The sequence below is a fragment of the Saimiri boliviensis genome, chromosome 21 (assembly GCF_048565385.1).
Source record: "Saimiri boliviensis isolate mSaiBol1 chromosome 21, mSaiBol1.pri, whole genome shotgun sequence".
NCBI lineage: Eukaryota > Metazoa > Chordata > Mammalia > Primates > Cebidae > Saimiri > Saimiri boliviensis.
In genome coordinates, this window is record NC_133469.1 from 5,383,535 (window position 1) to 5,396,494 (window position 12,960).

General features: G+C 47.1%; 1 protein-coding gene across 1 annotated transcript in view; it reads right to left on the minus strand.

Moving 5' to 3' along the window:
• CERK (ceramide kinase) overlaps positions 1–12,960 on the minus strand; it is a 56,285-nt gene that overhangs the window by 28,576 nt on the left and 14,749 nt on the right. Inside the window, exons 2-5 of the mRNA XM_039463162.2 lie at positions 11,140–11,253; positions 10,321–10,443; positions 4,145–4,270; positions 1,915–1,978 (exon numbers count right to left, since the gene is read on the minus strand). Coding sequence (XP_039319096.1) covers positions 1,915–1,978; positions 4,145–4,270; positions 10,321–10,443; positions 11,140–11,253 — 427 coding nt within the window. The remainder of the gene's footprint in view (positions 1–1,914; positions 1,979–4,144; positions 4,271–10,320; positions 10,444–11,139; positions 11,254–12,960) is intronic.

The window sequence follows — 12,960 nt, forward strand, 5'->3', positions numbered from 1 at the left end:
CTCATGACCAGAACATTCCCGCATTAGGAGGGGAAGAAAGAGTTCTCACTGTCAGCACCTAAGTTCAAGGGCTGCTTTTTTTTTTTTTTTTTTTTTTTTTTGAGACGGAGTTTCGCTCTTGTTACCCAGGCTGGAGTGCAATGGCGCGATCTCGGCTCACCGCAACCTCCGCCTCCTGGGTTCAGGCAATTCTCCTGCCTCAGCCTCCGGAGTAGCTGGGATTACAGGCACGCGCCACCATGCCCAGCTAATTTTTTGCACCTTTAGTAGAGACGGGGTTTCACCATGTTGACCAGGATGGTCTCGATCTCTTGACCTCGTGATCCACCCGCCTCGGCCTCCCAAAGTGCTGGGATTACAGGCTTGAGCCACCGCGCCCGGCAAGGGCTGCTTTCATTTCCCTTTCTAACCTCACCAACAGCAGAGTGCTGGGACCTGGCAGATACTCAGCAATGTTTGTGGAATGAATAATGATTTCAATAAATATTTGCGGCAATTTATAACACATTACTCACAGATTCCAGATGGACCAGGGAAGAAGACAAAAAGCCCATTTACAAGGCAATTAACTACAAGGGAATAGCTAAACTCAAGATGAAGAATGAGATTTTAATCCTAAAGAACAGTGTAGAAAGTGCTGGACAGACTTGAGTACGTGAATTTGAAAACTTCTACTGGCAAAAAATAATGCCATAAACAAAATTAAAACACAATTTCAAAACTAGCAAAAATACTTACAAAAATCGGAATATAAATATGAATTGCCTATTATTTGTTGGATAAAAGAACAAACGACTGAAATTATGGCCAACAGAAGAAAATGGACCAAAGACATAAAATCAATTCAAAGAAACCAGCTAGCCAATAAACATATTTCTTAAAAGATCAGAGATTTTCACATGTCAAATTAGCAGAGAAATTTTATAGTGATAATACCTAACATGTTGGCAAGGATAGCGAATAAAGTACTTTGAGAAAGAAAGTAAGTTGGCCGGCGTGGTGGCTCACACCTATAATCCCAGCGCTTTGGGAGGCCGAGGCGGGTCGGGTGGATCGCCTGAGGTTAGCAGTTCAAGGCCAGCCTGGCCAACATGGCAAAACCCTGTCTCTACTAAAAATACAAAAATTAGCTGGCGGTGATGGCGGGCACCTGTAACACCAGCTACTCGGGAAACTGAGGAAGGAGAATCACTTGAACTTGGGAGGCGGAGGTTGCAGTGAGCTGTGATCCTGCCCTGGCACTCCAGCCTAGGCGACAAGAGTGAAACTCCGCCCCAAAAAATTTTTAAAAAAAGAAAGAATGTAAGTTAATAGAATCTCGTTTGAAAGCAATATGGCAGTACATGGCAGAGATTTTAAAATGGTAATCTCCTATGACTAATTTCGTCTCTAGGAATTTACCTTAAACAATGTAGATGTATGCAGAGATGTATGTACAAGAATGCTATTCTAAGAGCGAACATTGGAGAGAGCCTGAACATCTACAAGTGAGAGACGCAATAAATATGATATGCCCACAAAATGGAACGTGAGAGATGCATTAAAAATAGGACTTTTGGGAAGTCTTCGGGAATTTCTGGGAAAAGAAGAATCCCAAACTGTAAAAATGACGGCATCTAAACTTTGTTGATGATGTGCTTGGTTGATCTGTTTGTGTCTACACAGTGCCGCATGGGCATGTCTTCTGAAAGGCTGAGAGGAAACAGAAGCAGCAAACAGCCATTCTTGCCCAGCCGGGGAGGGGCCCGGGACTCTGCACTTTTCTTTCCCGCCTTTCTGTCAGAAGCCTGTTCACTTTTACGATGGGTTGTGGGCGCGGGAAAGGGGGCGGGGAGGGGCGGATTTAGGAAAGGGAGCTCTGAAAACCCAGATTTTTCACTAGCGATTGACTTAATCCGGATGCAGCTTACTCACCCGTCGTATTTCTCCACGTGGATTTCGTACAGGGTCTCCTTCGCCTGATTGGCATGCTCAGTAACTGCAGGGGAAAAAATCCCATCACACGGTTCAGATGCACACCTGTGAGTCCTCATGGCCAGGAAAAAGCAAAGAGTCCATTCTTTTAAAATGAGTTCCTGTAACACCTTGGGGTGGTGGTGGGGGGGAGTTCCTAGATAAAATTCCTTCTTCAATCCTACGTCAGGAATCAGGCTGACTTCCGCGAACGTGAACACGGGCCTCTCTTGGGGCACAGTCTACCGGATAAGATGCAGCGTTCTTGGCATTGAATTGCCAGCAAATAAGAATTTCTTTGAAAGAGATTACATCTGTTTCGTACGTTTTCCTTTTTATATAAGTTACTTTCAAAACTGGACTATACAAAAATGTAATAAGAAGATAATGTTAGCGCCGGCCCTGCAGCTGACATCAGCTTCGACTGAGTGTGCTGTACACACAATTCTTTATCCTTGTTTTCCTGTCATGTCCCAATCGCCTTGTTATCATTAAAAACTCTTTGTAAAGGCCTCTGGAAGTGCTACCTAACACTCCTTCAGATTCATCACCCTTGTATGTTTATGTCTCCTGTTTGGGGACATTTAAAATTGTTTTGTGGCTGGGTGCAGTGGCTCACGCCTGTCAGCCCAGCACTTTGAGAGGCTAAGATAGGCAAACCACCTGAGGCCCGGAGTTTGAGACCAGCCTGGCCAACGTGGTCAAACTCTGTCTCTACTAAAATACAAAAATTCTCGGGCATGGTGGCGCATGCCTGTAATCCCAGCTACTCAGTGTTATGTATAAAATTTTTCCTTTTGGTGTTGCAAAGAAAAATTAGTACTGGGACAAAGGATTTCTCAGCAAAGCAATTCTGCTTACTTTCTGCAGAAACGGTACTCTGTTAGCAATTTTGCCACAAGAGTACAATGAACAAAGGAAAGCAGACATATTTATTTCTTACACACTTGGGGTTGTCCTTACTGCTGTGTCTGATCTCTGTTGGCTGGAGCCAGACCTCACAATCTAAACTAAAACTCAATTGGCTAGTAACTTGAAACTTTTCTAAACAGGTAAAGCAATGGAGAGCAAAACAGGAGAAGTGCAAATAAGGAAGGGGCACAGGCTGTGAGCCGGGACATGCCCGTGAGCATGTCCAGCACAGGTGTCTTGGTTAAAGTACAAGGACACAGAATGCACTAGATGCCTGTAAGCATGTCTAACGGCTACATAGGATAGGGCTTCTAGCAAAAGCAAGAAGGCTTTTGAAGAAAGTGTTTAAAACAACCTATTATTTCTAACACTCATGAATTTTCCTTAAACAAGAAAGGAAACTTTGAAGAGGAACTTTTCTACTTCCCACATCGGGAACCTGAGGCATGAGAATCGCTTCAACCCGGGCGGTGGAGGTTGCGGTGGGCTGAGATCACGGCACTGCACTCCAGCCTGTCCAGCCTGGGGGACAGAGTGAGACTCTTTCTCAAAATAAAAAGAAATAAAGTTGTTTCCAGTGCTTTACTAGAATACAAACAGTGCAATGGACCGCTGTGTGCATCCACCTCTGTGTCCTAAGAAAGATTTAGAAAACAGAAAATACTGCTGAAATTGCCCTCATTTTTCAGGCTCTCGGCCCACATTGCCAGGTGAGTTTTGAACATCGCTTCACAAAACACGGTCTCTCCCCACCTTTCGTTGCCCTTTTATCTTCCTAGTGTTTGCCTTGAGCTTTCCATGCTGAGACTTGGCTGGAAAATACTAAGTTATTTATTTTATATTCTTCCCATTCTGGCATGTAAAAAAAAAACTTCTATTTTGTTTAAAATAATCTTACAGGATAAAAATCTTGGGCTGGGCATGATGGCTCATCTCTGTCATCCCAGCACTTTGGGCGGCCAAGGTGGGTGGATTGCTTGGGCTTAGGGGTTCGAGAGCAGCCTGAGCCACATGGTGAAACCCTATCTGTACAAAAAATACAAACATTAGCCAGGCATGGTGACACACACTGTGGTCCCAGCTACTTGGGAGGCTGAGGCAGGAGGATCGTCTAAGCCAGGGAGGCCGAGGTTACAGTGAACCACGACTGCACCACTGCACTGCAGCCTGGGCAACAGAGTGAGACACTGTCTAGAAAAAACAGAAACTTCTCTAGTGACTCTACCTGAATCACTCCCACACTTACGTCTACACAGTTAACACAGAATGTGTGCCTTACCAATGATGTCGGTGGTGATGGAGGCTAAGGTGAACAGTGGCGCCACTTTCCTTTCATATATCCGCTTCCCTTGTCCTTTTCCTCCAAATGGATTGATAAATACCAGCAAATGCTTTGGTCTCGATGCTGCAAGACAACAACAACATGTAAAGAACACCACAAATTAAAAAATTAAGAAGTCTGTGATGGGACAAAAATCAAACCATGAGGGTTTTAGGATTCTGATTAGTGATATCTGATATAAAGTGCTTTTAAATCTTAAAAAAACAATAACAAAGGGTTTCCTGATCTATGAAAAGGGAAAATCAACAGGCTGTCCAACTGGGCATGTCAGGGGTGGGAAGCAGAAAATTTCCTCTTCAGAGTTTCCTTTCTTGTTTAAGGAAAATTCGTAAGTGTTAGGAATAATTTAAGCACTTCTTCAAAAGCCTTCTTGCCTTTTTGTTAAAAGCCCTACCCTGTGCAGCTATACTACTATGTACAGGCACATAGTACATTCTATGTCCTTGTGCTTTAGCCAAGATGTCTGTGCAGGATGTGCTCACAGGCATGTCCCAGCTCGCAGCCTGTGCCCCTTCCTTATTTGGACTTCCTGTTTTGCTCTCCATTGCTTTTACCTGTTAGTTTCAAGTTGTTAGCCAATCGAGTTTTAGTTTTGATTATGCAGTCTGGCTCCAGCCAATGGAAATCAGACACAGCAGTAAGGAAGACCCCAAACGCATAAGAAATAAATATGTCTGCTTTCCTTTGTTCATTGTACTCTTGTGGCAAGATTGCTACTGGGAGTACCCTTTCTGCAGAGAGTAAGAATAATTGCTTTCCTGAGAAATCCTTTGTCCTGGTACACATTTTTCTTTGTGGCACCAAAAAGAAAAATTTTATACATAACATCGGACATCATGAAAGTCCCACGAACTCAGAATTCCGACTGAGAAGACTCTTTCTGCTCTGAAGGGTGCTGTAGGGTGCACGTCCTGGGGGTGGCAACCTTGTGCTTCTGCAGGTGAAGGATTTAAGTGTGCAGACAGCAGGAAGAAGGAAGCAGACGTAGGGAAGAGTCTTAAGGGAAGCGGACAGGCAGGCGTGGAAAGAGGAAGCCACACAGGGAGGTGCTCACAGAGATGGGAAGACAGAATCCAATGGCTTCCTTGACCTCATTTCAGTCCCTCCAGGGGCCACACCAGACTCCCATGCCTGGGTTTCCTCAGTCACCCCCATTTTCTTATCACAACTTCTACATTTCTGTGTTGGTGGGTTCATGTAAATCTGCTACTTAAAAGAACATGTTTAACTAACAAATCAGTAAAAGTAACAAGACGGTACCTGCCCAAGAAAACTGAAAACCTAAGTCCATATAAAAACCCAGACACGAATGTTCATCACAGCATTACTCCCAACAGCCAAGAGCAGGGACGCCCAGATGCCCATCACAAGAAGAACAGATCGAGATGCAGTCCACACATCAGCAGAGCATCCTTCACTCAAGAAATAAGCGAACTACCAGTGCACAGTCAACATGAATCAATGTGAAAACAGTACACAAGAGACTGAGCCTTCTGCCCAGGAGCACACATTACACAGTCCCACGTATATGAAGCTTGAGAGCAGGCAAAACAAGACAACACTAGCCTGGTGGTTTCCTACTTGATGGGGAAAGATCATGGGAAAACTTCTGGGGTGACAAAAGCCTTAATGGGCTTGAGTTACAAAGGTATGTGTGTTTTAAAATTCACTGATCAGGATATCAGTCAGGCATAGTGGTTTACGCCTATAATCTCAACAGTTTAGGAGGCCGAGGTAGGAGGATCGTGTGAGCACAGGAGTTCAAGACTAGCCAGGGCAATAAAGTGAGACACTGTCTCTATAAAACAATCAAAAAAGGTGGGCTGGGCTTGGTGGCTTATGCTTGTAATCCCAGCACTTTGGGAGGCTGAGGCAGGCGGATCACCTGAGGTCAGGAGTCTGAGATCAGCCTGGTCAACATGGTGAAACCCAGTCTCTACTAAAAATACAAAAATCAGCCGGGTGTGGTGGCACAAGCCTGTAATCCCAGCTATTCAGGAAGCTGAAGCAGGAGAATTGGCTTGCACCTGGGAGACGGAGGTTGTGGTGAGCCGAGTCACGGCACTCCAGCCTGGAAAACAGTGAGACTCCATCTCAAAAAGAAAAAAAGATACAACTGGCCGGGCATGGTGGCTCAGGCCTGTAATCTCAGCACTTTGGCAGGCCAAGGCAAGTGGATCACTTGAGGCCAGGAGTTCCAGACCAGCCCGGACAACATGGTGAAAACACTCCTCTACTAAAAAATACAAAAAAGTAGCCAGGCCTGGTGGTGCAGCGAGGCTGAGAATTGCTTGAAACCCGGAGGCAGAGGTGGCAGTGAGCCAGGATTGTGCAACTGCACTCCGGCCTGGGCAACAGAGCAAGACTCTCTTAAAGAAAAGAAGAAAGAAGGAAAGAAGGAAGGAAGGAAAAAGAAACATCCAAACGGAAAAATGGACAAGACTTGAAAAGATTCTCACAAAGGGGGATATCCAAATGACCTATAAACATATGAATGCGTTTCTCAACCTCATTACCCATTAGGGTATGCAAACTACCAACATAATGCAAGACTACTAACACTCACCAGCACGGCTAACATGTAGAGGCGTGGCTGAGACGTGGGACAGCCAGAATTCCCGCCCCTTGAGGGTGGAATGCAGGCTGGTAGTGTCTGAAGTCAACACGTGCAACAGACACGTACAACCTGGCAACTCCAGTCCCAGGTATGCACCCAGGAGAAATGCAGACATGCCCTAAAACGTCCGCAACACCACCGTTGATAGCCCGCATCAGGGAACTAGCCAAAGCACCAGCCGCAGTACCACGGGTGAATAAATGGCCGTGACATTCACATCACAGAATGCCACGCAGCCCAGGGAAGGAACAAACTACAGCCCCAAGCAACAGCGCGGAAACTTCACAAGCGCGACGTTGAGCCAAAAGCCAGGCGGAAAAGGGTTCCTACCATATGATTTGATTTATGTCAAGTACAGCAATGAACCTAGTTGCTTAGAGGACATGGCAGTCGTTCCCCTTTGGGGAGTAATGACCACAGGGACACGGTAGGGGACCCCCGGGGCTGGCAATATTCTGTTCCTTTATCTGGGTGGTTACACAAGTGTGCTCAGTGTGAAAATTCACCCAGTGCACACTCAGAATGAGATCCTCTGCATCTGTGACATGCCAATCAAACACTAACACAGCCTGTAACCCCAGCATTTTGGGAGGCCGAGGCGGGTGGATCGCTTAAGGTCAGGAGTTTGAGACCAGCCTGGCAAACACGGTGAAACCCCCTTCTCTACAAAAAAAAAAAAATACAAAAATTAGCCAGGTGTGGTAGCTAGTGGGTGCCTGTAATCCCAGCTATTCGGGAGGCTGAGGCAGGAGAATCGCTTGAACCTGGAGGGCGGAGTTTGCAGTGAGCCGACATCACGCCACTGCACTCCAGCCTGAGTGATGGAGTGAGACCGTTTCAAAAAACAAAAAGAAAACAAACAAAAAACCCACTAAAACAGATGACAGGGTTAGAAATTAAAATTGTAGGGCCGGGCGCGGTGGCTCAAGCCTGTAATCCCAGCACTTTGGGAGGCCGAGGCGGGTGGATCACGAGGTTGAGAGATCGAGACCATCCTGGTCAACATGGTGAAACCCCGTCTCTACTAAAAATACAAAAAATTAGCTGGGCATGGTGGCACATGCCTGTAATCCCAGCTACTCAGGAGGCTGAGGCAGGAGAATTGCCTGAACCCAGGAGGCGGAGGTTGCGGTGAGCCGAGATCGTGCCATTGCACTCCAGCCTGGGTAACAAGAGCGAAACTCTGTCTCAAAAAAAAAAAAAAAGAAAAAAAAAAGAAATTAAAATTGTAGAGTAGCTGAAACAATAGAATCATACACAATTTTCAGATACAAGTGGACTATATCAGATGCACAACTCTATGGGTTTTTCTGTGAATTATAAAGATGAAAATGAACCCACATTCTTCAGTGGGAGGCAGGGTTCAGAGGACTTTCTCTTGGAGTCTGCACTTGCAGGATTAAATCTGGAATCCAATCACCCAAAAAAGTCTCTTGAAAACGGGTTTGGGCCAGGTGCCGTGACTCACACCTGTAATCCCAGCATTTGTGGAGGCTGAGGCGGGTGGGTGTCACCGGAGATCAGGAGTTCAAGCCCTGTCTGGCTGAGATGGTGAAACCCTGTCTCTAAAAAATACAAAAATTAGCCAGATGTGGTGGTGCATGTCTATAATCCCAGCTACTCGGGAGGCTGAGGCAGGAGAATCGCTTGAACCTGGGAGGCGGAGGTTGCAGTGAGCTGAGATCACGTCACTGCACTCCAGCCTGGGTGACAGAGCGAGACTCCACGTCAAAAAAAAAAGAAAAAAGAAAACAGGTTTGATGGGAGGAAAGGGAAGGAGACAGCAGGACAGACAGACAGGGGGAGTTGAGAGACAAATGGGGGTGGGGAAGTCGGGAGAAACGGACGCACTTTTCGGAACACCCTAGTGCGGAACAACACTCAGAGGAACAGGGCTTGTGGTGGTTTTAGATGCGAGGACTGTCAGGACGAGCTTGTCATGACAACAGGTGGTGGAGGCCAGGTCCCCCGGGGTTAAACAGGTAAGTGTGGAAATGCAGGTCCTTCCGCCCAGGTGGTAATCAAGAGGAGGCTCTTTCAAGCAAGGATGCTTCTCTCAGGCAGATTTATGGTGACGTCTCCTTTTAACAAACTGAAATTCACTTTCTGGATGTGGGTGCCGAATTCATTCAAATATATAAAACTAACCTAAATGCATGCCAATTTCTATTCTACCGGTGAAGCCTAGCCTGAATCGGCAAGACTGTGTATTGGGTGAGCTCAGTGGCTCACACCTGTAATCCCAGCACTTTGGGAGGCTGAAATGGGATGATCACTTGAGCCCAATAATTCGAGATCAGCCTGGGCAATATGGCAAAACCCTGTCTCTACAAAAAATGCCAAAAAATTAGCCAGGCATGGTTGTGCACACCTGTAGTCCCAGCTACTCAGGAGACTAAGGTGGGAGGATCACTTGAGCCCGGGAGGTGGATGTTGCAGTGAGCTGAGATCATGTCACTGCACTCCAGCCTGGGCAACAGAAGAAATCCTGTCTCAAAAAAAATATTGTGCCTTAAGGTTGTATTCAAACAACATGAAATAGTGTTATGAATACAAAATGAATGAACATCTACCGCGTGTGTGTATGTGTGTGTGTGTGTGTACCACATTTTCCTTTTTTAAACGTTTAAGTTCACAAGTTTGTTATACAGATAACTGCATGTCCTGGGGGTTTAATGTACAGATTGTGTCTCTGCCCATCCTACCACTTTTTAAGGGTGACAGTCTTGTTACTCAGCATGCAGTTAACTAACCCACCAGGCAGCAGGCTCCGACTACGTTTCAGATGTGGACACATCCCTGGCCAGGCGTAGTGGCTCACACCTGTAATCCCAACAGTCTAGGAGGCCAAGGTGGGTGGATCACCTAAGGTCAGGAGTTCGAGACCAGCGTGGCCAACTGGGTGAAAACTCATCTCTACTAAAAACACAAAAATTAGTTAGACATGGTGGCATGTGCCTGTAGTCCCAGCTACTCAGGAGGCTGAGGCAGAATAATCACTTGAACCCAGGACGTGGAGGTTGCAGTGAGCCAAGATCATGCCACTGCACTCCAGCCTGGGCAACGGAGCAAGACTCCATCTCAAAAAAACAAGAAAAAGATTTTTTAACAAAGATGTTGATACATCCCAGACAGATATGAGGTATATTCCTCCATGTGCCCAGTTTAACTCCCACATTCACTTTGAATGTAAAAGCTATTACCATCCCGACTCCCAGAAAGAGAAATTGAGGCTCAGAAGGGTAAGTGACCTACCCCCATGCCTCCTGGCTACTGAGCAGGGGGCTGGACTCCACGCCAGGGTCCAGGCTGTGGAGCCCATGCTCTTTGCACTCACTGGGCTGGTGCACTAATGAGAAATTAAGTCAGCCTGACTCATCATGTCCGCCTGGGGTGTGGCCAGCTGCATGAAGGCAGATACATCAGGAAGATCACCCAATCGGGCACGCATGTCCCCCCACGGCCATCCCGTCTCTCAGTCCAAACACACACATACTCAGCTTCTCCAGCATCTCCTGTAGGGTCTGCAGCCACAAGTGACACAGCTGCTCCTCTGGGCACCAGAAAGTCACCTGCGCCCACTTCCAGCGGTGCCGTCTCGCTCTCTTTACACAGTGAACTGCGCAGAAGCAAACACGCTCGTTAGTGCCGGCTTTGCACTGTCACTGATGACACCTCACGCGAATACCCACCAAATGCAGCTGATGACAGGCTCCTAACTCGGATTTCCCAGGGGTTCTCTCCCCTTCTAACTAGTTAGTAACTACTGAGGCATATTAGCAAAACATCCTCTCTTTCAAACCTTCTAAGTCACATAAAGAAAATAAGAGAAAAGGGCCGGGCACGGTGGCTCACGCCTATAATCCTAGCACTTTGGGAGGCTGAGGTGGGTGGATCACAAGGTCAGGAGATCGAGACCATCCTGGCTAACATGGTAAAGCCCCGTTTCTACTAAAAATACAAAAATTAGCCAGGCGTCGTGGCGCATGCCTGTAATCCCAGCTACTCAGGAGGCTGAGACGGGAGAATTGTTTGAACCTGGGAGGCGGAGGTTGCGGTGAGCTGGGATAGTTCCAGTGCACTCCAGCCTGGGCAACAAGAACTAAACTTGGTCTCAAACAAAAAAAAAGGGAAAAGATGACAATTAACGAACACATTAACAAAAGGCAGCCTTTGGGAAAAAAACATTAGGAAGATTTCATAAAGATAAATCCATGCATTGAGCTTGTTAAGCAAGTGACAAAAAAAGTTCCCTCTCGTGTAATCTACATAGAATTAACGAAGATTGTGGGAGAAGACACTTAGGCTCTATCACCTGTAAAAGCGTAAGGCTTTTCCATTTTCTGCCATTTTCCACTGCTGTGATGTTTCCCTTGAACGTCTGTTTCCTCCACAGCGATGATCTCAGATACGGGCACAGAGCAGGCATCTGTAAAAACACCACATGAATGAATTTGTCAGAATCCACACAGGTAAAAGAAGTCCAACTCCCAAAAGCTGAGGACATTCCGCTTTAATATTCTCATTAGAAATCCTGGCTGGGGGTGGTGGCGTGCACCTGTAATCCCAGCACTTTGTGGGGCTGAGGAGGAGGGACTGCTCGAGCTCAGGACTTGCAGTGAGCTATGATGGTGCCGCTGCACTCCAGCCCGGGCAACAGAGCAAGACCCCACCTCCAAAAATAAGAAAAAGTAAAAAATGAAAAATCCCCAAATAAAAACGAGGTTATATGTCACTTTTAAACTCCAAGCTAAGTAACTATGGGCAGCTCAGTGTTACGAGAGAGTGGGATGCTTTATTCAGCAGAGCCACCAAACGGAAGCCGTGATTTTGCACACGATTTGCTCAGCCGTTCAGGCAGCAAATGCTGACCGTTTCGGGCCAGCTCCCGTCTTAAATTCGGGGAGACATGTTCAAGACACGGCCTCTGTCTGCAGGACAGTGTCTGGTTCGGAAATCCAAGTGGGAAGGAGACACAGGACAGGACCCGGGACAGCTGGAACCACGGAGCGTGCAAGTGAGGCAGAGCCCACGGGTGGCGGGACTGGAGTGGGGCAGGGGCGGAGAAAACAGGGACTTGCAGGGACTCAGGATGACAGCACCGGATGTGCTCCCCCCTGGGAACCAGGAAGGGCCGATTCTACCCGAGCCACCTGGGGCGTGTTCGTTCGGTGGGCAGCTGTAATTACAGGACTGCGTGTCAAAGAAAGTTCTGGCCTGGGAGCAGAGCCGTGGGAGGAGACGGGTAACTGAAGCCAAAGGCCTGCAAAACCTGCCCAGGAGAGCATGGGATGGAAGACGGCAAAGCCACATCTGAGCAAGCTGGCTTCCAAAAGCTTATTCTAGAACTACTGTTAGGGAGGAATGATGTATTCTTACACAGAAGAACCTTATAATTTGTGGTTAGCTTCCTAGCTTGGCTATAAAACCTGCAATATAGCTAAAATACTGTATTTTTGCCGTAGCTAAAGGCAATAAAAAATATTGCTATAACATTTGTAGTAATTTTGCATCATTTTAAAAGTTGCTGCCCCTGGGAATCAAGTTAGAGGAATCTAGGAGGGCAGTGTCCGAACTGGGCTTTTGAATACTGCAGAAACCTTGAAAGGCCAGTAGTGGGGCCTCCTGACTCTTCTGAAGTGGAGCAGACTTGTTGGGGAGGAGGTGCAGAGGAAGTCTGGCAGGAGGGGTGGAGGTCTCAGGAGCTGTCTGTGCAGCCTGCTCCTGGGTATCGGAGGTGGCGTCATAGGATGTGGGGTCCAGAGTGACTCTCAGGGCCCCCACCTTCCAGTGCCCCCACCTGGGCCACCCTCCTGGCTTCCCATCTTTTTTTTTTTTTTTTTTTAGATGGATTTTTGCTCTTGTTACCCAGGCTGGAGTGCAATGGCACGATCTTGGCTCACTGCAACGTCCACCTCCCCGTTCAAGAGATTTTTCCACTTCAGCCTCCCAAGTGGCTGAGACTATAGGTGCCCACCACCATGTCCAGCTAATTTTAGTAGAGACAGGGTTTTGCCATGTTAGCCAGGCTGGTCTTGAACTCTTGACCTGAGGTGATCTGCCCACCTCAGCCTCCCAAAGTGCTGGAATCACAGGTGTGAACCACGCATCCAGCCTTTGCGTCTTGCCCTCGTGG